This window comes from Emydura macquarii, unplaced genomic scaffold (genome assembly GCF_026122565.2).
Source record: "Emydura macquarii macquarii isolate MOO-44397 ecotype Brisbane River unplaced genomic scaffold, CSIRO-AGI_Emac_v2 contig_71, whole genome shotgun sequence".
NCBI lineage: Eukaryota > Metazoa > Chordata > Testudines > Chelidae > Emydura > Emydura macquarii.
In genome coordinates this window covers 740,695-766,764 of record NW_027130208.1, presented here as the reverse complement: position 1 = coordinate 766,764, position 26,070 = coordinate 740,695, and the positions used below count along the sequence as shown (strand labels likewise).

The 26,070-nt window shown below is 64.9% G+C and overlaps 2 protein-coding genes across 3 annotated transcripts; both read right to left on the bottom strand.

Moving 5' to 3' along the window:
* Positions 1 to 2,441: 2,441 nt before the first annotated feature.
* CRELD1 (cysteine rich with EGF like domains 1) lies at positions 2,442 to 9,247 on the bottom strand. 2 transcript variants are annotated; one of them, XM_067540731.1, is made up of 11 exons: positions 9,125 to 9,247; positions 8,412 to 8,555; positions 8,029 to 8,111; positions 7,471 to 7,581; positions 6,975 to 7,066; positions 6,489 to 6,665; positions 6,142 to 6,237; positions 5,580 to 5,663; positions 4,907 to 5,002; positions 4,690 to 4,833; positions 2,442 to 4,463 (listed from the first exon to the last, which is right to left on the bottom strand). In XM_067540731.1, the coding sequence occupies exons 2-11, from the start codon at positions 8,535 to 8,537 to the stop codon at positions 4,243 to 4,245; spliced, it is 1,230 nt and encodes a 409-aa protein (XP_067396832.1). In that variant the 5' UTR covers positions 8,538 to 8,555; positions 9,125 to 9,247; the 3' UTR covers positions 2,442 to 4,242. The 2 variants fall into 2 exon arrangements, with proteins under 2 accessions (XP_067396832.1, XP_067396842.1); XM_067540741.1 differs by having other exon boundaries at positions 9,171 to 9,240.
* Positions 9,248 to 9,860: 613 nt separating this feature from the next.
* IL17RC (interleukin 17 receptor C) lies at positions 9,861 to 17,108 on the bottom strand. The gene is made up of 17 exons (XM_067540350.1): positions 16,901 to 17,108; positions 16,513 to 16,587; positions 16,302 to 16,411; positions 16,033 to 16,144; positions 15,746 to 15,790; positions 14,836 to 14,975; positions 14,281 to 14,340; positions 13,987 to 14,041; positions 13,481 to 13,710; positions 13,229 to 13,279; positions 12,969 to 13,014; positions 12,724 to 12,845; positions 12,525 to 12,590; positions 12,374 to 12,431; positions 11,967 to 12,062; positions 10,978 to 11,016; positions 9,861 to 10,561 (listed from the first exon to the last, which is right to left on the bottom strand). Exons 1-17 carry the CDS (start codon positions 16,983 to 16,985, stop codon positions 9,861 to 9,863), a joined length of 2,091 nt encoding a protein of 696 aa, XP_067396451.1. The 5' UTR covers positions 16,986 to 17,108.
* Between the last annotated feature and the right edge of the window lie 8,962 nt (positions 17,109 to 26,070).

Below are 26,070 nucleotides of genomic sequence, written 5' to 3'. Positions count from 1 at the left end.
CAGCTCCCGCAGCTGGCCCCACGGCTGCCCCCATTACAGCAAGGCGAGCAGCAGGGCCTCCAGCCTCCCTAGGGAGTGCAGACAGCCCCACGGAGCCATTCCCACTCCGGCCCTGCACCAACTCCCCTTCCTGCTTTGAAGGGTCCTGGACAACTGCAGGATCCCCAGGAACGTGGCTCCAGCACCCAGGGCTGAGACCAGCTGCCCACTCACCACCCCCAGCTGCCCTTCCTCCGCAGCCTGCACTCAGCCTCCCTCCCCGGCCAGGCAGCCACGCGTGCAGGGCACGAGCCTCCTCCCACCTGAGTCAGAGCTACCCCCCCTGCACTGCCTGCGGGCGCCAGCTTCTCCCAGGGTCAGATGGGCACTACAGCTCCTGGCCAGCTGACTGCCACGCCCAGACTCTGCCCCACCCTCTTCGGGGACCCTTCTCAGGACAGACAAGCAGCAGTCGCCCTGCATCCCCAGGAGCCAGCAACATATCTTGAGACTTCACTGGAAAGGGGCTTTATCCCCAATCCTCCTTGTCCCAAAGCACAAAGGGGGACTGTGTACTACTCTGGAGACAAGCCAGCTAAGCTCTGCGCTGCGCTGCGCCAGTGACGCCAGCCTTCATTGGCCCCACCTGAGATGCTCAGGCTTGGTTTGTGCCTCGCCATTCGCATGGGATCCATCGCGCTGGGGGAACAGCTACAAGTCTCAGAGCCGCTCTGCCAGCACCAGTTCAAAGCTCCCTGCAGCATCCCAGCACTGAGGGCTCCCAAAACACTTGGCAACAGGGGCTGCTCATCTGAAGAGCCACAGCCCCCGTGACCACTGGCTCTCGACGGGCTCAGCTGAGGGAGGGCCTGTCAGGAGGCCTCCAGAGATTCAGGCGCCATTCGATCAGCTGCTCTGACCCCCTGGCTCTGTGGATGGGGGGAAAGCGGTGGACGTGATATCCCTGGACTTTAGCAAAGCTTTTGATACAGTCTCCCACAGTATTCTTATCAGCAAGTTACAGAAGTATGGGTTGGATGAATGGACTATAAAATGGATAGAGAACTGGTTAGATCATCGGGATCAATGGGCAGTGATCAATGGCTCCATGTCTAGCTGACAGCTGGTCACAAGCGGAGTGCCCCAGGGGTCGGTCCTGGGGCCGGTTTTATTCATCATGTTCATCAATGATCTGGAGGATGGGGTGGATTGCACCCTCAGCAAGTTTGCAGATTACACTAAACTGGGGAAGTGGTAGATATGCTGGAGTACCAGGATAAGATACAGAGTGACCTAGACAAATGGAGGATTGGGCCAAAAGAAATCTGATGAGGTTCAACAAGGACAAATGCAGAGGCCTGCACTTAGAACAGAAGAATCCCATACACAGCTACAGACTGGGGATCGACGGGCTAGGCAGCAGTTCTGCAGAAAAGGACCTGGGGGTTACAGTGGACAAGAAGCTGGATAGGAGTCAGCAGTGTGCCCTGGTTGTCAAGAAGGCTAATAGAATAATGGGCTGCATTAGTAGGAGCGTTGCCAGCAGATCACAGGAAGTAATTAGTCCCCTCTATTCGGCATCGGTGAGGCCACATTTGTAGTATTGTGTCCAGTTTTGGGCCCACCACTACAACAAGGATGTGGAGAAGTTGGAGAGAGTCCAGCGGAGGGCAACAAAAATGATGAGGGGGCTGGAGCACAAGACTTATGAGGAGAGGCTGAAGGAACTATGCTTGTTTAGTCTGAAGAAAAAGAGTGAGGGGGGATTTGATAGCAACCTTTAACTACCTGAAAGGGGGTTCCAGGGAGGATGGAGCTAGGCTGCTCTCAGTGGTGGCAGATGACAGAACAAGGAGCAATGGTCTCAAGTTGCAGTTGGGGAGGTCTAGGTTGGACATTAGGAAAACCTTCTTCACTAGGAGGGTGGTGAAGCACTGGAATGGGTTACCTGGGGAGGTGGGGGAATCTCCATCTTTAGAGGTGTTTGCTTGACAGCCCTGGCTGGGATGGTTTAGTGGGGTGGGTCCTGCTCTGAGCAGGGGGCTGGACTAGATGTGACCTGCTGAGGTCCTGTCCATCTCTAATATGCTTCTATGATTTCTACACAGGCCTTTCACTAGCGCCCATTTACCTGGCCTTGAGCCCAGGGCCTGGGTTTTGCTAATGCCTCCTCCAGATAGGCCTCTCCTCTCCGCTCTGCTCCGCTCTGCTCTGGACTGGGCCCCATCAAGAGTGGCTGATTCATGGCTTCCTGCAGTCACTGGTTAAACAGCTGTGCCAACCTCCAAGCGGGACAGGTCTGGCTTCAGCTCCCCACTGCTGGCTGCTCAGACTCTGTCCTTTGTTCCCAAGTCGGCCAACTCCTTGGGGCCGCAGACGGCTGTCTAGAGTTCGCAGAGCTGACCGAGCCAAGACACCCAACCCATCACAACCCAAACATCCCAAACCACAAGGACCTGCTCACAGCACCCCGGACATGTGCAACACCTCCTGCCAACTCCCCGCCCAGCCCCCCAGGCCTGCTAAGATCTCTGTGCCAGCCCCATCCCCTCATGGATGCCAGCCTCCCAGATCCAGCTCCAGTAGCTGTGCCAAGGCGCAGCCTTCTCCACCACAGCACGTTCAGCCACATGGGGAGCTCCCCCCAAACCATCTCTGGGCACAAGAACCCATATCCAGACCCTCCCAGGCAGCACCACGCCAGGGCATTGTGTGGACAGCCAGGGAGATGCCCACCCCTCTCCTCCACCCGCAGCAGGCATGCTGTGGCCTTGGTGTCAGAGCTACAGGACATGTCAGCAGCTCTCCAGTTACCATCAGTCCGCCTGGCAGATCCTCTCTGCAGACAGTCATGGCAGGTCCCTGGAAGACACTGGCCTCAAGCCCACGTTTCAGAGATGGGGCTCTCCTGTTTGCCACCACCAGAATCAAAAACCAGGCCCTGATCTGCTCCAGAGCAGGTGCCAGCCTGGCACCCATCCCACTCATTTTCTCATCCCTTCCCCCAGCCTTTCCCCCCATTCCCAGTGGGCTGCGGAGGTCGGACAGGAACTGTCCACCCCGGCCCATGAGCCGGCATCTAACTCCCCGCTCCACGCCATCTTCTCCACCCAGCGCCCTGGCCTGCACCAGAGGCCGTGAGGCTGGCTGAGCTCCAGGGAGCTGAGAAACGCTGGCAGGGAGCAGGATGCCAGCTACAGGAGGCTGCGCATGGAGCTGTGCCCCGCTGGAGGCTGTACATCCTGGGCCAGATCTTGCCACCGAGCCCTCAGCATGCCAGCCCGACAATCACTTGTAACGGGGATCCTGAGCAGCCCTATTGGGGAGCTCTCGCCACACCTGCTGGCCACGGATGCAGCCCACAGCCAGCTAGCCCCCGGCTCTCCTGGCAGAGCCAGAAGCACATTCCGCAGGGCCGGCGGTGCGGAGATCCCGCCCTAGATCAGGGCATGCTCCGCAGCCCCCCTCCTTCCTTCCCAAAGCTCATTCATAGCCGGGACAAACCAAGCTTCAGCCCTGCACCTCGTGAGAGGCGACGGGCCCAAACCGACTGACAAGTCCCTGCCCACAGCTCTGGGCACAGCTCCTGGCACCCTGCCAAAGGCTGCCGGTGCAGTGCCGTGTGCTGCCAGTAGCTTCCGCACCCAACGGCAGCCCCCGTCCCCAGGCTGTCCCCGGCAGAGGCAGCCCTGGCACGCTCTGCCAGGCACGAGGCTGCTGAGCGGGCAGGCAGGGCAGACGCCATCTTTGGAGCGGCGGTGCTGCACTCCCTGCACAGCTAGGTCTCCTCCGCCTGCCGGCTGATTGGGCACTGCCAGCTAGGCACCAGCGGCGGGATCCACAGCTGCCCTCCATCCCTGCCTCTGCTGGGGTTCTCCAGCAGCAAGGGAGCCGGGCCTGCTCGGCCCTGCATGCATGGCGGGAGGAGGAGCACACGCTGGGCCGGGCTCAGCCCCAACGCAGCACGAAGCACCTGCACAGCAAGGGGACCCACGAGGACAACACAGCTCAGAGATGCACAGGGACAGTGGGGAAAGCGACTCGGGAACCTGGCACAGGCCTGGCCAGGGGGCAGCAGATCCTGGCCTGCACCACCTAGAGCCAGGGCCCCTCACCCCCTCAGTCCTGGGTCCCCCCAGAGCCAGGGCGCCTCACTCCCCCAGTCCTGGGTCCCCCCAGAGCCAGGGCCCCCTGCTCCCCGTCAGAGGGCCAATCCCCAAGCCTGTGCGAAGGGTTTTGCCCGCCACAGCCGGTGGACCAGAACTATCTGCCCTTCATGAAACCGTCCAGCACGCGGTCGCTGCGCTCCGAGAGCCAGTAGCCCGCCATGGCTGCCACGGCGCCGATGAAGATGGCGGTGAAGACCATGTCGCCCTTGGCGGCCAGCGTGGCCAGCGCGCAGATCACCACGCCGAAGAACATCTGCTGCAGGACCAGCACCTCGTCCTCCGTCACCTCCTCGAAAAAGCCCTTTTCCGGGGCATCTGCGGGGGAGGGGGAGTCAGGAGGGAGCCCCAGCACTGCCCCCCGGTCAGAAACTCCCAGCGCCCTGCCCCTCGGGGAGCAGCACCCCCGCCCAGCCCCGAACCCCAACCCTGCCCCTCGGGGAGCAGCACCCCACCCGCACCCAAAACCCTCCCAGCCAGGCCCGGCAGAGGGCAGGACGCCCCCGGCCCGGCAGAGGGCATAGCCAGCCCTGTGGGGTCGTACCTGGGGGTTTGTCCTCCACGCACTCGCCCTCCCTGCGCAGGTGGCCCTGCGCGCACACGCACCGGTAGCTGCCGTCCGTGTTCTCACAGAGCTCGTGGGCCGCGGTGCAGACAGGCTCCTGGGCGCTGGCACACTCGTCCACGTCTGCCGGCAAGACAGAGATGAGAGCCAGCACACGGGGGCGGGTGGGCGGGGGGGCGGGGGGCACAGCACTCACCGAGGCATTTGGCTCCATCCCGCTGGTAGCCTTTGTTGCATTTCTTGCAGCGGGCAGGCCCGGCACCCATGCAGCCGATGCAGGCCTTGGCACAGTCTGGGGACAGAGAGGGGCATGAGGGACAGACGCCCACCGCCCACGTGCAGGCCGAGCGGAGGCTGGATCCCCTGGGAACAGCCGGACCCACCTGGCCGTGATTTCGGTGGCTAGCGCCTCTCCCCACAGTGGAGCGGGCAGGACCTGTCTCCACAGAGGGCGGGCGCGGGCCAGGCTGCCTCTGGGAGCCATGGTCTCGTTTCATCCGGGGCTCGGTGCCAGGCAGCGACTGGCATCACACGCGCACCCCCCATTCTGCGCAGGGCAATGAAGGGTGCAGGGCCACCCCGAAGGTGCTTCCGTGCACCAGAGTGCCGGCTGCGGGCGCAGCGCTGCGTCGGAACCCCTCCGCAGAGGGCGAGGCGCCCAGGATGAAGCATCCGGCAGGGGGCAGCTGTGCGTGGACCCAGACCTGGCCACGCCAGAGCTATGGCCTGCCCGCCTCCCACGCACACGGCGCAGTGACTGCTCCACCTACAGAACAGGCCCAGCCCTGGCCGTGCAAGACAGGGCCGACAGACGTGACCATGCCGCTAAGGCACTGCCTGGCACCCGCCCCCCGGGCACAAGCTCTGACCTCGGCACTCGTAGGAGCCCTCTGTGTTGACGCAGAACTGGTTGGCCCGACAATGCGCCATCTCCGTGCCACATTCGTCTATGTCTGTGGAAGAGAGGGGCTTCAGGCGGCGGGAGCACGACAAAGGGCCTCTGCCCCCACCCCAGCCCTGCACACCTCCAACCCTGCCCCATGGCCCAGCCCCGTGCCTCACAGCCTAGCCCAGCCTATGGCAGCCTCCTACCCCACCCCACAGCTCAGCCCTGCACCTCCAGCCCCTGGCAGTCCCATGCCCCACAGCCCAGCCCCACCTCGAGCAGCCCTGAGCCATAGCCCTTCTGGCCCCTCTCCCATTTATGTGCCCTGTGACAGGCGCAGGGCACTCAGTCATGCCCCTTTTGCTCCTGCCCTGCCCCGCCCGGGGGGAAGGACACCCGTGCAAGGGTCACTGCACACCCAAGAGCTCCTAGGCAGCAGGGTCTGGCCCTCCCCACCTGGCCCCCACTAACAAGGCCCCAGCCCCAGGACATGCCCACAGGGAGGGGCCTGGCCTTGGTTCTCCGGGGCAGCAGCAGGAACTCACCGATGCACCTGTGGTCGTGCAGCACCCAGCCCCTCTTGCAGCGCAGGCAGCTGGAGTCCTCTGGCCCGGAGCAGCGTCCGCAGGCCCGGTAGCACTCTGCCGAGCAAGGAGAGGCGGGCCATGAGCGTGCAGCTGCACCTCTCACTGTCTGCCCAGGCAAACCCGAGCCCCACGGCCCACTCCACAGCGCTCCCACCAGCCAGACCCAGCGTGGAGTCCAGGGCCGGCACGAATCGGCAGGCCCATCCCCAGCCGCAGGGGCAGCACCGCTCGCACCCCGCTGGCCAGGACCCGCACGCTGCCCGTGGCCCAGATCCGCCCCAGCCGCGCCGTGCTGCACTACATACCAGCACATACCAGGTGGCTCTCGTTCCTGGCCGCCTCGTAGTAGCCGTCCGCGCACTCGGAGCAGAAGGAGCCCCCGTAGCCCGGGCGGCACACGCACAGCCCAGTGCCCTGGCGCGTGCCCTCGCCGTCACATTTCCCGTTCTGGCTGCACGGCTGCTGGCGCCCACCTGCACATGCTGCAGTGGGACAGGTCGCTGTGCTGATCCCACGGCCAGGCCAGGGCCTGTCCTGTCCCACAGTGCCCGCCTCAGCCCCGCCCATGGCCGTGTCCCCCCATCCCAGCCCCATCCACCAGGCTGTGTCCCCCAGATCCCAGTTCCTGCTTACAGACCCCTCCTTCCCTCTTCTCCCCGCCTGGCCTACTCCCCCGTCCCTTCCCATGGTGCCCAGCCCAGTCCCGCCAATCCCTGCCCATGGCTTCCAGCCTGGCCCCCGCCCCATCTTGTGGGGAGTGGGGCTCAGCAGCCCGTGGGGCTAAGACTCACGCAGGCAGTCAGGGCCATAGGTGCCAGGGGGGCAGCAGACCTTCAGAGTGTCCATGCAGAGCCACTGGAAGAAGTCAGGGTGCTGCTGCTGTCTGAGGGGGTACAGCAGAGACACTGTTACCCTCCATGGGGAAGCCCGCACAAACGCTGCACCCTGTGTTGCCACTGCTAGCTCTGCCCGTTGCCCAGGCAGGACACACAGACGGGAGCACTGGCTGGGATGCAAAGCCCCTCTCCCCAGTCCAGCACCCACCTTCCTGCACCCTGCTGCCCTGGGACCCCCCCCAGCCTACCCGTCTCTGCCCAGTGGCTGCCAGCCAGGTCCAGGACAGGACAGGATGTGGCCCATCTCCGGGAGGTGGGAGCCGCTGGCCTGTGTCTGGCTGGGGGTCACCCCAGTACACGGCCCAGAAGAGGAGCCAGGGCCAGGCCCAGCGCCAAGCCCAGGTGGCACAATCCCTGCACATTCCCGGCTGCCCCTTGCCCCGGCACTCACCCCTGGAACCACCAGCTCTCCACGTGCTCCTCGCTCTGCTCCAGCAGCTGGTGACACGCAAAGTCCGACTTGCTGCACACGCTCTCCAGCACCTCCAGCAGGCGCGTCTCGCTGCAGAGAAACGGGGGTCAGCACTTGGCAGGCATGGCCCCCGCCACCTCACCCCACCCCTTGGCCCCATAGCATCCTCCCCACCCCAACCACCAACCGCACAGCACCTCCCACCCCATAGTACCCTCCTCCTTAGCCCCCTGGCTCCATACTGCCCCCCATCCCACCCTGCTCACCAACCCCATAGCCTGCGCACCCCACTCAGACCACCAGCCACACAGTGCCCCCCAAAACTACTAATCCAGCCAGCCCAGTCCCTTCCTTGTGACAGAAACTGGAGCTCCGGGAAGACAGCTCCTTTCCGCGTGGGATCTTCACCTCCCAGGTGCTAGAGCCGCAGTCTCCATCAGGGGGATTGCGGGGAGGGAGGCACCGAGTTCATGTCCACCCCCGCCCCTGTGGGTGACCTTGGGCAGGAGCCAGCCAGGGAGAGCACCACCCACTCACCTGTGCGCATATTTCGCCAACTTCTCCTCCTCCCAGGCTGTGTTCCCGCCCCCGAAATTCTCTCGCTCTGTCCGCTCCAGGCCCTGGGGAGGCAAGAGAAGATCACAGCCCCAGGCCCGACCCTGCAGAAATCCCCTCCAGCTCTATGGCCAGCATCCCCTGCACCCCGCACAGCAACAAGCCTAACCCAGCCCTTGCGCCCCCAGCTGTACCCCCACGCCAGAACCTCCTCCCTGTCCCACACGCAGCCACTCCCCGTGGGGGCGCGGTGCTGGGAGCGAGGACCGCATCGCTAGTGCCCATCGAGGGTGCAGACCCTGCTGCACTCAGGGACTGGGTCACGGGAAAGGACCCTCTGCCCCACGGCCCCGGCAGCCCTGCACCTTTAGGAAGCTGCTGGTGAGGTCCCGGCAGGTCCGGCAGGGCTCAGGCGGAGAGGAGCCTGCACGTGAAGGGCCCAGCAGCAGCCAGAGCAGGGCAGGCAAGAATCCCCTCCAGTGCAGCACCATCTTCCTGGCGGGGACGGGCTGGGGAGAGAGCAGCAGCTGTGACCCACGGCCCGGGCACAGCCCTTCGCCGGCCGCCAGCCGGGGCTGCGTGGAGAGCAGGAGGCAGGCCCCAGCCGTGCCCAGGGGCTTCTGCCCGCCCAGCCCAGCAGCGGGGCCCTGCCGGCTCGGGGCAGGGATGCCCCCCAAGGTCGATCCCGCTCGCAGACCCAGACTCCACCGGGGGGCTCCAGCATCGATGCTGGCATGAAGGGTGGGGCCGGCCACTGCTGGCAGAGCAAGCTGCTCCCAGGCCCAGAGGCGACCGGGGGGGGGGCCTCAGGCTGCCCCCACCTTGCAGGCTCCCGCCTGGCGGAGCTTGGTGCTCGCCCGCCGCTGCTTCCTCGGGACCGGGGGGGGGGGGGGCAGCCCGGGGACCGGGGGGGGGGGCAGCCCGGGGACCGGGGGGGGGGGGGGCCCGGGGACCGGGGGGGGGGGCAGCCCGGGGACCGGGGGGGGGGGGGGCAGCCCGGGGACCGGGGGGGGCCGCTAGCGAGCGGCGCTGACCACGGGGCGCGGGGAACGGCTCAGGCCGCCCCCATGGGCCGGACCTGCACCGCCGGGGGGGCTGCGGCGGGGGGGGAGTCCAGGGCGAACCCCGGGGGGGCGGGGCCCAGCTCGCTCTGGCTCCAGGACCCGGCGTCTCCGCAGCGCACCAGGCCCGGGGGCCCCGATCCCGGCCCCGATCCCGCCCCACCTGCCCGGCCCGGCGCGGCGCGCGCAGCCCAGCGGCCAATGCTGCAGCCTGCGGCTCCCTGCAGCGCCGCGCTCCGCCAATGGCAGCAGCCAGCAGGCCCTGCCTGCGCCGTGACGTCACCCCCACCGGCGCGCAGCCAATCAGCGCGCTCTGCGCGGGCTGCACCTGTCAAAGGCCCGGGTCGGGGCCGCCCATTGGCTCCTCCCAGCCGCTCCTCTCTCCGCCGGGCCCCGCCCCCCCCCCAGCGCCCCGCCCATTCCCGGCACGGCCCCGCCCCCTCCCAGCCCGGACCAGCCCCGCCCCGTCCCGTCCCCAGCGCCCCGCCCATTCCCGGCACGGCCCCGCCCCCAGCCCCACCCCCTCCCAGCCCGGCCCCAGGAAAGCTCCACGCGTGGCTAGGAAACGAACCGGCCTTTATTGGAGCGGAGCCGCCCCGCGCCCCATGCCCAGCCCCTGAGCACACGCTCCAGCCAGGGCCCGCACAGCCTTGTCCCCGTGCCCGGCCCGGCCCGGCCCGGCCCGGCCCGGTGGGGGCAGAGGCCTGGCACACTCACTGGCTGGGCAGGGTCCCCGGCCCGGGCAGCCCACGGCTAGGGGGAGCTCCCAGGCCCCGCCGTCTGCAGCTGTGCCTGCCTGTCCGCCCCGGGGCAGGGCCCCGCCGTCTGCAGCCGTGCGTGCCTGTCCGCCCCGGGGCAGGGCCCCACCGGCTCCTGCCACTGGCACTCCCGGACGGCGCGCTGCAGGCTGTCGCTGATCCACAGGGAATGCCTCTTCAGGCTGCGCCGGTGCTCCCTGCCCACCGCCGTGCCCGCCAGCGCCAGCAGGAACGTGGGCAGCTGGGAGGGCAGCGCGAAGATGGGCACGGAGCGGAAGAGCTCCGGGATATCGGCCGGCCGGAGGAGATCCTCAAAGCAGGCGACCAAGTACCGGCCCCCAGCCTTCCCAGCCAGGAAATCGGGGAGGATGCAGTTGAGGGAGGCCGAGAAGGCGCTGTGCGGATCAGTCTGGGGCAGCAGTTCCCCCTGCGTCCAGCGCAGCCACTGCGTGCACCTGGCCACGGCGCCCCTGGAGAACAGCAGGACCACGGTGCCCCCCTCCTGTAGGACCCGCAGCCTCTGGGCGTGGAGCCACTGCATGGGGCCGACGGCACAGAGCTCTGCACGGCTCCACAGCTCCAGGGACACCGCCAGCTGCAGCCGGGTCAGGGCAGTGGCCAGGGTGCTCACCAGCCGCTCAAAGCCAGCGTGGTCGGGCGAGTAGAGGATCAGGGTGCGCCGGCCCCTCAGCACTCCTGCGGGGACAGAGAGGGCGGCGAGCGCTGACACCAGGCTGGGCAGGGCTGTGTAGACAGGCTCCACGCTACCCGCGAGCTCAGTCACCGCGCCCGGCCTGGCCCCGTGCGCTGCTCACCTAGGCTCTGCCTGGCAGGGACAGAGCCCTTGGCACAGGGTGACTGGGTCCTCCCTCCCCCCAGCCCAGGCGTGGGGCATTCATTCCCAGCTGCAGCACGCTAGCCTGGAGAGCTGTGCTGGGGACCATGGCCCCAGGCCTGCGAAAGGAGAGGCTCCTGCTCCTCCTCATTGACCCCACAGCCAAAGACCTCCTGGGCCTGGCCCCCAGGGCACCCTGACTCCGTGAGGCTCAGCACCCCACTCAGACCTGCTTGCGCCCCATCTCCGCACAGGGTACCTCTCCCCCGGCACTCACCCCCAGAGCTGTAATCCTCCTTCAGGAACTTCAGCCAGCCTGGAAGGCAAGAGAGGGAGCCATGGTGAGTTAGCAGGTCGGGCACCCGCTCCCACCTGGTGACAAAGTGCCTCAGTTTCCCCTCTGTGTTATCGAGGATTGAGGTGTTGGGTTAAGGGTGTGTGACCTTTGTAGTGACTTCTAGTAGGCAGGTGTGGCTGCCTTTAGCTACCTGCGCACAGACAATGGCTGGAGCCCATCCCCTGCAAGGTGTTGGAGAGGGGTGGGGGTCAGGTGACCTCCTTGGTGGGGTGGGATGGACAGACAAAGGCCGCAGAGGGCAGGGGAGGGAGGCGTGTCTGGAGCTGGAAGGGTCAGTCCCCTGTAAAGGGAATCCCTGTGAGCAGAGCCAGGAATGGTTGCTGCTGTGACTTTCTGATTCCTGTGCTAAGGAGGAATGTTACACGCTGGGGACTAAAAACCCGTCTGAGTCCCACGCGGGCTGTGAATCGCTTCTGATGGTGAGGCGGGTCCATAGCCCCTGTGGGAGCGTGTCGGAGCTCCCAGGCATCCCCTCCAGGGGGACTCACAGCAGGGAGCTCACAGCGGAGCAGGGGTGCACTGCAGAATGCTCCACGGCCAGGTTCAGGAAGACCCGCCCCACTAGAGTCACACCCCCACCCCCAGCAGAGCCAGTCCCACAGACTGGATGGGTACAGGGCAGAAATAGGTGTAGCAAAACCCCGCGCGGTCTAAGGCCCACCTTCAGTCGGGGCTGTCTCCCCGCGCAGTCAGCACCTGTCCCAGTGCCCCAGGGCGGGGCTAAGGGGCTGTGCTGCAGGGAGTGGGGTCTGGGATGGGCGCTCCCCCCCTGGAGTCAGTGCTGCCCCAGCCTGGCACGAGGGACCCGGGGCAGTGCAGGCAGGGAGCAGTGGGGGGCGCTCTGTAATGCAGCCAGGAGGGGGTGGGGGTGCGGGTGGCAGCGCTGCCAGGGGGACGGGGGCTCTCACCTTTCAGATCTTCCTTCTTGAGCAGGAGCAGAAAGAGGATGCAGCAGGTGCAGAGGAGGCCGCCCATCCACGCCAGCGCCCAGCGGGCACGCAGATCTGCCAGGCACAGGGTCACGAGATGCTCAGAGCACTGTGGGTGAGGAGGAGGGGCTGGGGCAGCGAGTTACCCCTGGGGCAGGCTCAAAGGGCACAGACGCTGGCGGCGGGGCATGGAAGAGCAGGGCCTCGAACTCCTGGCCTTACGCTGGCAGCTCAGCGCCCTCCCCCACACCGGCAGCAGCATGCCCTGCTCTCTCCAACATGGCTGCGGCAGAGCAGAGGCTGCCAGCCACGGGGTGGCACTGTGGCTAAGGACCTCGCCTACGCTGGAGCACCATGGGGGCGTCCCCGTTCCCCAACATACTCACACTTCTCCAGGGAGCAGGCCCAGCCGGTGCCCACTGAGCTGCCCTCAGCATCCCAGACCTGTGGAGACAGCAGCACGTTACTGACCCAGCCAGGCGCCGGGGTCCATATACACCCATGTGCGTGACAATACCAGCCCCCCGCGGCACTGACCTGCATACACTGCCCTGCCTGCACATCCCGTTGCAGCTGCTGCTCCAGGGCTCCCAACCCAACTCCCTGGAAAGGAGGCAAAGGATGAGAATGGTACAGGAGCTGCAGGGCCGCAGGCCGGGCCTGGGGAGGGTCCCCCTGGGGCCCTGCCAGTGGCTCCTGCCCTCCGTGGAGCTATGTGGTGCAAGGGGCCCCTCACCATGCAGGCGGAGCTGGCCAGCGGGACGCAGGTGCCTTGCTCCACGGCACAGAGCGACACGTTTCCCTGAGGGTCCCTGGTCTCCATCAGCAAAAGGTCGACAGGCCGGCCCGGCATAGCACCTGGGGCAGAGGGGAGGCCAAGGGAGCATCAGGCAGGAAAGGGGGAAGCCCTCCAAGCCCAGCTGGCCCCCTTAGAACAGAGAGGGCGACAGCACCCCAGTCGAGCCCCGGCACGGCCCTTACCTTCCTGCAGGCACTGCATGAGCCGGACGCGCCCGGCGCTCCTCACCTGGAGAGAGAGCGGGGTGAGCAACGGGCCGGCCCGGGGGGCAGCGGGTCCGGGCCAGGGAAAGGGGTCCATGGGGGGGGGGCAGATGGGGGCAGCCCAGGGCATGAATCCAGGGAGGGGAGCAGTTCAAAGGGCCCCGGGGAGTCCTGACCCAGCCATGAGGGAGTGGGCAGTGCGGCCCTATAGCTGGGGTGGGGGTGGGGGGGTCTCCTACCTGGACACACAGGTTCGGATGAGGCTGCAGTGTCTGAAACCCATGGAAACTCTGCAGGGAGGGAGGGAGGGAGCCATGACATGTAACCTCCAGCCCCTGAGCATGCACTGCTCCGCCCCATCACTTCTCCTGCCCCTCCACCACCCCTGCCCCCATGGCCCACCCAGCCCCATCCTCCACCCTGCCTGACCCCATCCCCCCACCCTGCCCTGACCCTCCCCTGAATGGTTGCCCCCTTCTCCACACACCCACCTCGCTGCTTGCCCGACCTGTCCCCCGGCTGGCAGAGCCACTCAGAGGCAGGGTGAGGGCCTGGCGCAGGTGGGGCAGCTCGTGGCAGGGCCCAGCCCTCTTCAGCCTCCAGCAGGGCATGAGCTCGGCTGACACGGCGCACGGTGCCCACACGGAGCAGCTCAGCGTCCCTCCAGTGAGATGCAGCTTCAGCCGGGCCTGTGCCCACAGCTGGGCCCACGCTGCGGGGTCTGCAACAGCCATGGGGCACAGGGTCAGCACAGCCGGCTCCAGGCAGGCAGGACTCACCAGCCCCACCATGCTGCCTGACCCCGACTGCCCAGAGCCCCCCAACGCCCCCCAGCACCCAGACACGACCCCCCAGAGCCAACACCCCCCAGCACCCAGACATGATCCCCCCATGCCCCCCAGCACCCAGACACGCCCTTCCCACACACAGCCAGCACACACAACTCCCCAGCACACCTCTCCCCTGAGACGGGCGTCGTTGACTGTGGCCTAGTTACCTTGCGAGAAGGGGCACAGGCTGGTCCTGGGTGGGTCCAAGATCTCTGGCCAGACCTGGGCAAGAAGCAGTGTGTGGCAGGTCAAAGTGATTCCACCCCCACCCTGGGCACAGCACACCCCCCCCCGCCCGGTTCCCCTGGACTTTCAGTGGCCCCACTTCTGGGACCCCCATTCCATCCTGGGGAACCCTCAGGCTCTCAGTGCCCGCACCATGGGGACAGCATCCCTGCAGCCCCCCACCCTTGTAAGTGCCTGCCAGGCCCCATGGGCAGCGGCTCCCAGCCCAGCCCTACCTGAAGACAGAGGCAGGGCAGCAGCTGGGCGGAGGGCAGGCTGTAATTCTGGGGCCCCCTCTGCAAACAGGAACAGAGGAGACACTGGTCACCCAAAAGTCAGTCATCCCACCTCCCTGCCATGCAGCCACCAGCACCACAAAGTGCCCCCCCCCCACACGGGGCAGGAGCCCCACCCCCATGGCACAGAGTGGGAAACAGGGAAAGTGCTCACCACAGGCTGCTGGCAATGCTGGGACAGAACCCAGGAGTCCGGGCTCCCGCCCAGCCCCTGGATCTAACCTCTGACCCCCACGCCCCTCCCTCAGCCAAGGATAGAACCCAGGAGTCCAGGCTCCCAGCCCCCTTGCTCTAACCACTAGACCCCACTGCTTCCCATGGAGAGATACAGGGAGTGAAGGCAGCATGCTGCTGGGGGCGTGGAGGTTGTGGGCTGGGCTTGGGGAGAAAAGGAGGAGTGGGGATGGGCAGGGGGCAGAGGAGAGGTGCTGGGTGAGAGCAAGGCACGAGGCGTAGATGGGGCAGATAGAGCTGTGGGTCAGGGCCCACACTCACCACTCTCTTGCGGCTGAGCTCTCTGAGTCCAACTGTCTGGTTCAGATAGAACCACAAGGTGAAGTTCTGCCCCACGGGGACATCCTGCACCTGCACCACCGCCTCCTCCGGCCCCACGGAGACCTGCAGCCTGGGGGGCACTGCCATGGGACAGCAAGTGAGACCTCCAGCCCAGAGAGCCCCCAGCCCAAGGACCCCTCCTCACTGCCCCAGGACCCCCACCCCCAGAGAGCCCCCCCACCTCCCAACTCCACCTGGGCCTCAGTGGGTGACCCCGGAGCTCTGTGCCCAGCCCCAGCCCTGGGGCATGTGTGGGGAGGCCATGCTGGATGGGCGGAGCAGCATCTGGCCATGCTGGGACAGAAGCCAGGAGGCTCTTGGGGGGTTCTGGCAACAAAAAATGATGAGGGGGCTGGAGCACAAGACGTATGAGGAGAGGCTGAGGGAACGCTGCAGATGAGAAGAATGAGGGGGGATTTGATAGCAGCCTTTAACTACCTGAAAGGGGGTTCCAGGGAGGATGGAGCTAGGCTGGTCTCAGTGGTGGCAGATGACAGAACAAGGAGCAACGGTCTCAAGTTGCAAGGGGGGAGGTCTAGGTTGGGCATTAGGAAAAACTTTTTCCCTAGGCAGGTGGTGAACCACTGGGATGGGTTACCTGGGGAGCTGGTGGAATCTCTGTCCTTAGAGGGTTTTAAGGCCCAGCTGGACAAAGCCCTGGCTGGGATGATTTAGTCGGGGTGGGTCCTGCTTGGAGCAGGGGGTTGGACTAGATGACCTCCTGAGGTCCCGTCCAGCCCTCATCTTCTCTGATTCTGGAGCCCTCGGAGGCTCAGTAAAGGGGGGAGGGGGAGGGGGCCCTTTAGGGAGTTGGTGACGCCCACAGGAATCAGGCGTCACAAGCTCCTACCTTGGCACAGCCGGACGGCACCTTGTGCTGCAGGCCAGGAACAGTCTGTGGGGGAGACCGTGCAGGGGGGTCAGCAGGGGCCACAGACAGCTGTGGGGTGCAGGGAGAGTGGCTGACAGCCATGGGGGGCAGGGAAAAGGGCTGGCTGCCGTGCGGGTGCAGGAGGGAGAGGGGCCGGCTGCCAGGGGGCGGGCAGGGAAAGGGGCCGGCAGCGGGATCCCAACCTGGGAATGCCAGTGGGAGGCCGTGGCTGTCGCAGGGCAGTGGCGCTGCGGCAGGGCGCTCACCTGGCATACGGTGTGTCTGGCTCAGCACCTCCCGGTACCGGGGCCTCGTGTAGGACGAGACGTGCACTTCCCCCCGCAGGGCCGCCTCGAAGCAGTCAAAGCGCATGGAGCCCTAGGGGAGCAGGAGTCGCTCAGCCAAGGGCCCAGCCCAGCACCCCATCTATCCCGGGGCCGGACACCCCGTCCCCAAAGCTGCGCTGGTGCCCAGCAGAGGAGCCGAGTTCGCCCCACTGGATCGGGGCGCAGCCCGTTCGCCCCGAGCCACGTACCACGGTGTGGTTGGGGTGTGCCAGGCCGCGGGGCAGCTGGACCTCCACGGCGACGCAGCGGGAAGAGGGGTATGTCCAGGCCGACAGCAGCACCCAGCTCAGCAGGGCCCCTGAGAGAGCAAAGGGAGCGGTGAGCAGGCTGGCGGGGGTCCCTGGCAGGCAGGGAGAGGCTGCGGGGTCAGTGCCGCCACGCTGCCCCCGGGGCCCTCACCATCGTCCCGATGCTGCAGGGCGTCCTTCTCAAGCCCGTCTCGGATCCCCTCACCTGCTGCCTCCTCCTGGGACCCTGAAAGAGAAACAGCCGCTCACCAGGCCGTGCCCAGCCAGCCTCACCCCACACGCCCCACAACCCACGAGAGGCTGTGCCCAGCGGCCCAGCCCTGGCTCATGGGACGCCTGACACCGGGGGTGCACTAAAGCGAGGGAAATGCCACCCACAGGCAGACCTTACCTGCCCCTTGGGAGACCAGCCCTGGGGGGGCGCAGTGGGGCAGGGCTATGGGGCAAGGGCTGGTGCGAGTGAGTGGGGCTGGGCTCTGAGGCGTGTGCCCTGGAGCTGCCCAGCAGAGGCCTCCTTTCTGCCCCCGACCTGCTCTCACCCAGCACAGCCAGCTGCAGCTCCACCCGCACGCAGGGCGAGCAGTCGCGCGTCGCTGCACAGTGCAGCACAGACTCCATCCTCATGTGGGTCGGAACCAGAACCGGGCCAGCGGCCAGCACCGTGGACTCCGGGCTGCACAGCACGTCTTTGTCTGCAGAGGAAAGAGAAAGCCATTCATCCCCCAGCAAGGGGGCCGTGGAGCAGACTGGCCCCAGGCACACCCAGCCCCCTAGGCCTGGGGCTGTGGGAATTGTCTGTCCCGTTTTTATGAACTAGCTGTGTGACTTGCTGCCCCGAGGGTGCAGAAGATGCTCTGAGGGCACAGCGGGCTGGCAGCACGGACTGGCTGGAGCTGGCTAGCGCAATGGAGGGCTGGCAGAGACACGGGAGCCCCACGGCTCGCACAGCAGAGGTGACAATGGGACACACCGAGGCTGGACACACGGACGCGGAAGGGTTTCCAGCAGCAGGCAGTGGGGGAGCGACAGGAGCAGTGGGAAGAACTGGGATCCCAGAGACATGGGCCTCATCTGAGACCGAGGGACAGAGGCAGGGAAAGGAAACAGGCTCACAGATGCCTGGGCTGGCCGGCTGGGCTCCACGCGCCCCTTCGCGTCTCTCCACTGAGCCAGGGCCAGCCCGATGTAGCACCAGGGACTGGAACCTGGAGCCAGCTGGCACCGCAGGTCCCTGCTGAGGCCAGCTCAGAGGCCTGGCCAGCGGCTGGGCAGAGCTCCAGGCAGAGGCTGGGTGTCGGAGCCATTGACGTAGCCTGCCCTCGTTGAGGACCATGACCCTGGGGGTCTGGCACACTGAAAGGGGGTCCCCAGAGACTGTCTGAGGCCAGGACACAACACGGCCCCTGTCGACACCCGGCTGCGAGACCACGGCATAGCCAGCTGGCATGCTACCAGGAAGAGCCCGCAATGGAAGGAAAATGGCATGTGCTAACACCGCGGCTAGCTCTTCCTCTGCCTGCACCCGTGGGCCCCTGCCAGATGAGCATCCTGACCCTGCAGGTTTCCCCCAGGCCCTGGCCCTGCCCTGCTGGGAAGGGAGCCAGGCAGGGAACTAGCCGGTGCGAGAGGCGTCTGTTGGTGGAGTCCCGCAGGAAGCGGGTCAGAGAGCTGCAGGCGGAGCACGCAGGAGTGTGGGGAGCTCATCGGCAGGATGCACATGCAGACATCGGAAGCAGCTGCTGGCTGACTACACAGCAGGAGGAAGGAGAACTGGCTGCTCTGCAGGGAGACCAGCTGCGGGCCCCCTCGGGCAGTGCACACTGCTCACCCCACGCAGGTCCCGGTCCATCGAGGGGACGACCCAGTAGCTGTGTTGACAACAGGAGGAGAGGGGCAGACCCAATAGCTGAGGAGGAGGAGACTCCATGGCGGGGAGGAGGAGGATGTGTAGTGCCGGTGTCAGGGACAGAGGCTCCATCTGCTGACCTGACACAATGTCCCGGGGTGCAGTCACTGCCTGGAGCCCATGTCCGAGCCGTCAAGGAAGAGTGCCGAGGCTCGTCCGTCCTTCTGACCGTCACCCCGGGCTGCGCAGCCACACGGGCACTAATGACACTGCCAGCTCGGACCCTCCGCAGCATCTGCAGAGTTCTGGGAGTGAGGAGGACAGGGTCCGGGGCCCCACCGGGGCTGGGGGAAGAGGGCCGAGGCAGGAACACATGCCCCAGCAGATGAACGCGGGGCTGCACAGCTGCCGTTGACAGGAGGCCTGTCCCTGACCAAGGGGTGCTGTTCCAGGAAGGAGTCACCGGGAAGAGCTGGGATCCCCCTGACCAAGACGGGGACGAGCACCTTGGCACATTGACTCACCAAGGAGCTGGGCTTTAAACTAGCTTCAAAGGAAGCAGGTGACAAAAGCCCCCAGAGGGCTGACAAAAGACAACCTAACAGCGAGCTAGATGTTGAGTGCGACGCATTCACATTGACAGGGCCTGATGAAAGTCACCCAGGGCACTGACGCGATCTCAGAACATTAGCAGTTATCTGTGCCAAGTCCCGGAGGAGCGGAGCAGGGCGAACATAGGAACAGGGGACATGTTTCCCGGCCAGTCAGCATACTGCAATACCCACAGAGGCGTTAAACTCCCCATTTGTGAGGACCTAGCAGATAACAGGGTTACAAGGACTAGCCAGCATGGCTTTATCCAGGACAACTCATGCCAAACCAGCCTCATTTCCTTCTTGGGAAGGGTTACTGGCCTGATAGATGGGGAAGCAGCAGCTGTGATGTAGCTAGAGTTTAGGAAGGGTTCTGGCACGTCCTACATGACATTCTCATACACAAACAAGGGACATGTGGCCTAGATCAGTGGTTTTCATTTTTTCATTTGTGGGCCCCTAAAATATTTTGCATGGAGGTGCAGCCCCCTTTGGAAACCTTAAACGCAGTCGGAGGAGCCGCAGGGGTCCATTGGCCACAGGTTGGAAACCACTGGTCTAGCTGAAAATCCTACGGTATAAGGTGGGTGCGCAAATGGTTGAAAGACCATCCTCGAAGAGCAGCCAGCGACGGTTTGCTGTCAAACTGGGAGGGCGTATCTAGTGGGGCCCATGGGGGTCAGGCTGGGTCCAGGACCAGTCAATATTTTCATTAGTGCTTGGATAATAGAGTGGAGGGCAGGCATCTAAACTCTGCAGCTGACACCACGCTGGGAGCGGCTGCAAACACTTTGGAGGACAGGACTAGAATTCAAAATGACCTTGACAAAATGGAGAATGGGGCTGAATTCAACAAGATGACGTTCGGGAAAGTGCCGAGCACCTCCTTTAAGAAGGGAACATCTAATGCACAGCTACACACTGCGGCTTGACTGGCTCGGTGGCAGCACTGCTGTAAGGATGTGGGGGATACAGGGGATCCCACAGCGAATCTGAGTAGTCAACGTGATGCAGTTGTGAAAAGCCCGAGTCTCATTCCGGGGCGTATTAACAGGCGTGTTGTCTGTCAGACACGGCAGGTGATTGTCCTGCTCGCTCGGCACTGGCATGGCCTCAGCTGGAGGGTTGTGTCCAGCTCTGGGCACCGCACTTTCGGCCAGCCGTGGAGAGAGTCCAAGGAAGAGCAACAGACGCGCCGCGGGTTGGAAAGCCTGGCCTGTGGGGAGGTTAGAACTGGGCGTCCTTAGCCTTGAGAAAAGAGGACAGGGGGCAGAGCTGGCAAGTCTTCACATATGCTAAGGGTGGCTGTGAGGAGGAGGATGAGTCAATGGCTCTCCAGCCCCACCCAGGGCAGGACAAGCAGTGATGGGCTAATCTGCACAAGGGAGATTGAGGTTAGTGATTCGGGGAAACTCTCCGACTCTCCGGGTAGCTAAGCTCTGGGAGAGGCTTCCAAGGGAGGTTGTGGAGTCCCCGTCACCGGAGGTTTTTGAGACGACACCTGTCGGGGATGGTCTTGGGCTACTTGGTCCTGCCACAGCCACTTCCAAAGTCCCGTCCAATCCAGCTCGACCATTCTATGATGTCTGTTAAATCTGTGACAGGGCATGGCTGGGCACCAGGGACCCATTGAGGGGGCTGGCACTGGGGACCGGTTGCCTATGGTGGGAGAATGGCTGGGCACTGGGAACCCTCTGCCCCATTGAGGGGGGCTGGCACTGGGAATCCTCTGCCCCATAGCGGGTGGGGATGGCACTGGGAACCCTCTGCCCCATTGGAGGGGAAGGGCAGCTGCGCCATTTGTGTCTCCACTGCGGGAGCCTAAGGAGCCTGGGACCCAGACACCAGGGCCATGGGCCCCCAGCCCCATCTGGGGAGAGAGTGTGGAGCTGGGGGCCGGACCCCGGCTCTGGGGGGAGGTAGGGCGAGCCCCAGACATGACTCCACCTACCCACCCGTGCTGCCCAGCGACGGCGCTGCAGCAGCCTGTCCACAAAGCAGTGGGGCACTTACCCAGCAGCCGGCAGGCCAGGCCCTGCAGGGGAGGAAAGGACAGATCAGGGAGAAGCCAGGCCGACCCCATTCGCACGCCCCCTCCCGCATGGGTGCCCCCAGCCTGCGCCCCCCCACGCCCTACATGCCCCTGCTGGGAGATGCTGGGGAGGAATAGCCGGGTGCCCCCCGCAGCCCGCTCTCCTGCCCCCCTCCCCATAGCGCCCCCGGCGGGCAGAGGCTGGAGCTGGAGCAGCGGCAGGGAACCCCCCCGAGCAGAGGGGGGCCTGGCCTGGGGTCAGCGTTACACAGGCTGGTCTCATGCAGTGCCACGTCGCCGGGCACCAAGCCCAGTGGGGGGATTAGGGGCAGCCTGAGCCCCAAGACCCCCCCCCCCGGGACCTCCCCTGCCCTGCCCCATGGAGCCCAGCGCTCCCCCCGCCCCCCAGCGCCTGGGCCTGCCCTGCGCCTGCCGGCACGGTCTCCATGGCCACGAGCAGGAGCCGAGGGTTTATGGCCTGAGCACACAGCGCTGCCAGGCGCACCGAGCTTGTTAGCTGAGTAAACAGCAGCCGCCAGGCCCCGAGGGCCTGCTCCGGAGCCGCGCCAGGGAGCCCTCGCGCCCACCACCACACCCGCCAGCTGCCCCGGGCCGGCTGAGGCCTGCGGAGACGCCCGCCCCAGGCCCCACACGTCAGCCGCCTTCTCTCCCCTGCTCCTGGCCCCCCGGCTCTCGTGCCCCAGCCCGGCCCTGGACGGGCCTGCCGCAACCCGGACGTTTCTCTGGGCGGCCGGCGAGGGGGAGAATTTGCTCTGTTCAGCCCCTCTCCCGGCGGAGGCAGGCGCCAGGGCACAGCCTGGCCCGCCCCAATTCCTCAAAGCCTTGGCACCAGCTGGTGGGACAGGGCCCCACTCACCCCATTTGCTACTCAGCTATCTGTCCCTGGCAGGGCCCGGCCAGGAACCCCCCAGGAACGCCCCTGCCCTGCCCCATCCTGCCCCTCCACACACGTATGGGGCAGGAGTGGGGGGGGGGGGCAAGTCCCTTGCCAGGCAGATGGGCCAGTTACCAGCATAAACAGACAGCACCAGGCCTGTGCCCAAACCCCTTTGGCCAGTGGGGGGTCAGGATGGCCCGGGGGAGGCACCCAGGCCTGAGACTAGGGTGTGGATTGGGGGGGGGGGGAGCCACTATCTTTACTCAACAGCCCAAGCCCAGAGGACCTGAGCCCCCGCACCAGCCCCCACACGTAGCCCCCCCAGCCTGAGTCCAGAACCCCAGTCCCAGCTCATACACACCTGGGAGCAGCTGACAGAGGCCGGCGGGGTGCAGCGCCCAGCGCTGGGCAGGAGCATGAGGAACAGTCCTAGCCCCACAGCCTGCATCTCCTGAGCCAGCAGGGTCAGGGTGCGCGTTGGGGGCTGTCCCCACCAGCCATGAGCCCCTTCCCCTGGCAGCAGCCAGCACCCAGCTCCGGCCGCCCTTGGGTCCAGGTCCTGGGTCCTCCAGGGAGTAACCAGTGCCACAGAGGGGCTCCAGGAGGCTGCCCCACAGAACCAGCCAGGCGCATGCAGAGGGGCTGGCGCAGCTCTGTGCGGCACTGCACAGTCAGATGACAGCCACGGCCCACGTCCCCGCCCAGCGCCTCCGGCTGCTGGGCAAAGGGCAGGTGAGTCCCAGGCTCCAGCACACCTGGGTCCTACTGCTGCCGCCCTGAGCAGGGTGGGGCCCAGGAGTGCTGGGATTCCTGAGCAGGGAAGGCCCTGTTTGGGGTGGGAGGGTGTCGGCAGTAATCTGAACCGAGTGCCCTGGCTCAGAGCTAGAGAGACACGCTGCGGGAGGGAATATCCGTCATGGGCCCAACTTCTGCTGGCGGCTGAGGTGAGAGCCAAGCTGGCGACCCCAGCCGCCGCGCTCCTCTCGGGGCTGGGAGGGGGCGCTGAGCAGGGCACAGCTAACCACGCGTGGGACAGACTGTCTGGCAGAAGCAGCTCGCGCTTATTTGCAGGGAGCAGCCAAGGTGACGGGGCCTGTTAGCACCCCTCTAGTCATGGCGGGAAGGCAGAGCTGGGGGGACGGCGGGGGGCAGTCGTTAGTGGGTTATGGGTTGTTGTAATAAGCCATAAAGCCGGCGCCTTTTGAAATGTGTCGGCCACGTCTGCCCGCCACACCAGACTGGCTCAGCTGCAAGGTCCCGTGTAGCCGCTCTGTCCTGCGGCATAATTAGCCCACCCCAGCGAGTGGTGGGAGCTGTCTCAGCGCGCTGGTCACGCCGGAGCTTCTGTCAGGCAGGCGTGTGCTCTTCTCACACCCCTGACCAACAAAAGGGCCGGTGTAAAGAAAGCTGAGTTTTGCCTGTGCTGGACCCTTGACGGACAATGTATCTCCCCGGTAACTCAGCTCCCGGAGGGGCGGTGTGTGGGGATTTCAGCCCTGGCCACTACACACGAAAGCCAGGACAACGCTCCCACGGGGTATGGCTAATGATCTGATGGTACGTGGTATCCACCCTTTAACGGGGAGGGCACCCGTTCACCAAGGCGCCCTCCACGTGTCACTGACGGCCTGGCTGACAGGCTAGCCTGGCACGCAGTGAAAAGGGGCAGGCAGAGGTGAGTACCTGAGTCCCAGGGTCTGTGCTTTACCGGGCTTCCCTGGGCGCCGGGCTCCAGGCACAGTAGGGCCGGAGCAGCCCTCCAAGCACTGAGGGCCAGTTATGTGGCCACACGCCTTTGAAGCACGACAGTCGGGTCACGTCAAGTCATCTCCCCCAGCACGCTGAGCGGTCCAGTTCCCTGGCCCCGGGGCCCTGCACTGCTGAGCTGCTAGCTGCCCGTCAGCTGGAGAAGGCTGCGGTAAGGCTGACATCAGAGAACACCGCCCGGCTGGGGCCCGTGTAACCACAGCAGTGAGACAACAGCTGGACCACGCGGGAGGCGGCAGCTCCTTAGCCGTTTCCAGTCCGTCAGGAACAGAGGCCTGTGCTGTGTAAGCCGCCGCGCAGCGACCAGCTGTGCAAGTGTCTACACTTACGTCCCAGCGCCCCTTACGCCGACAGAGCAGCACCAGCTCCCTCCCGAGCCCGGTCACTGTACTGAGGGGACGCACAGCAGGCCTCCAGGAGCTCCCCACAATGCCCGAGACGGACTGCTCTGGGCACAGCTGTGAATGCCCCTGCCCAGACCCCCCTGCAACGCCTGTGAACTTCTGAAACCCCTTTTCCTGGCTGAGCCGCGTGGCGAGCACATCTCTCTCCGCGCTCCAGGGTTACGCACAACTGCCCGGCAGCCATGTCAGCTGCACGCTGCAGACACGCTCCAGCCTGGAGTGGCCAGGAGCTACTGAATCTCCTGGCGCTGGGGGGAGAAGAGGCTGTGCGGGCACAGCTCCGAACCAGCGTAGAAACATGGACATCTACAAGCAGAGTGCACAGGGGATGCAGGCGAAGGGACCGGCCACATGAGAACCGAGGAGCTGCAGCAGGCATAGCAGAAGACCAGGGCGGCCAGTCGAGCCAGTGCCAAGCGGCTGACCTGCTGTTTTTACAGCGCTGCCTGCTGTGCTTGGCATCCCAGATACTGCTGAGGAGATGGAGTCCCGGGGCCCTGCCACAACAGGGAGGAGGAGGAGGAGGAGGAGGAAGAGTACGGGGAACAGGCCACAAGCCACAGTGCAGCCAGTCCTGCCCATCGAGCAAGGGCAGGAACCTGGGCTTGGTGTGTAAAGCCATTTCCCAGCTTAGCAAGACACAGCCATTGCCCAGTGGTTAGTGGGCTCGTACTACAGGAGGCCGTGATACAGCCAGAGAGGCAGAGCTCTCCCCAGCTTCTCATTCCCCTCTGTGGTTAGGCAGGAGCCACGTGGCGCCGTTTGTTTTGTGTACAGGGATGTCCCTTGAATCCTCCTGCGGGAGCTGGATGAAACTCCCACCGAGCCACACTGGAATCCCTCCGGCAGGTGCCTGATTTCTTCCTCTGGGGTAGGACGCTTTCTCACGTCAGCCGGCCCTAAGGTCCCAGGCCTAGAATCCAGGTGTGCAGAGCCTGGGCCAGCTGAGACGCCCCCAGAGCCACGGGGGGCCAGGCAGAGACGCAGCCAGGGAGCACTGTGGTGAGCAGCTGCCACAGGACGTACCATACCACCCGAGACCGCAGGGAAGGGATCCTGCAGCCCTCGGATTGGCCAAACGCCCTATTTAACCCCAGGGCTTGGCCCAGGAAGGTGTCGGGGCAGTCACAGACTTGGGCCTGCTGCAATGGCAGCCTTTACTTGAATTCCTGATCCCTGAGATTCAAATCTGATGAGGTTCAACAAGGACAAGTGCAGAGTCCTGCACTAAGGACAGAAGAATCCCATGCACAGCTACAGGCTGGGGATCGACGGGCTAGGCAGCAGTTCTGCAGAAAAGGACCTGGGGGTAACAGTGGATAAGAAGCTGGATAGGAGTCAGCAGTGTGCCCTGGTTGTCAAGAAGGCTAATAGCATATTGGGTTGCATTAGTAGGAGCATTGCCAGCAGATCACAGGAAGTGATCATTCCCCTCTATTCGGCATTGGTGAGGCCGCAGTTGGAGTATTGTGTCCAGTTTTGGCCCCCCCCCCCCCCCAACTACAAAAAGGATGTGGAGAAGTTGGAGAGAGTCCAGCGGAGGACAACAAAAATGATGAGGGGGCTGGAGCACAAGACTTATGGGGAGAGGCTGAGGGAACTAGGCTTGTTTAGTCTACAGAAGAGAAGAATGAGGGGGGATTTGATAGCAGCCTTTAACTACCTGAAAGGGGATTCCAGGGAGGATGGGGCTAGGCTGTTCTCAGTGGTGGCAGATGACAGAACAAGGAGCAATGGTCTCAAGTTGCAGGGCGGGAGGTCGAGGTTGGATATTAGGAAAGTTTTTCCCTAGGAGGGTGGTGAAGCGCTGGAATGGGTTAGCTAGGGAGGGGGTGGAATCTCCATCCTTAGAGGTTTTTGAGCTGTGGCTTGACAAAGCCCTGGCTGGGATGATTTAGTCAGGGTTGGTCCTGCTTTGAGCAGGGGTTGGACTAGATGTGACCTCCTGAGGTCCCGTCCAGCCCTCACCTTCTCTGGTTCTACTGTCTCTCTAGTCTCCAGCGCTAGCCTGATCCTGTCTCTTGCTTACGGAACCTGGCTCTTGCAATTCCTCCAGCTCCTATCTGCCACTTCCAGTGCCTGTTGGGAGAGCTCAGCCCAGCTGTGACTACTAGGCCAGACTGCCTATGCCCTGAACCCTCACACCATTGCCATAAACAGACTAGCAGC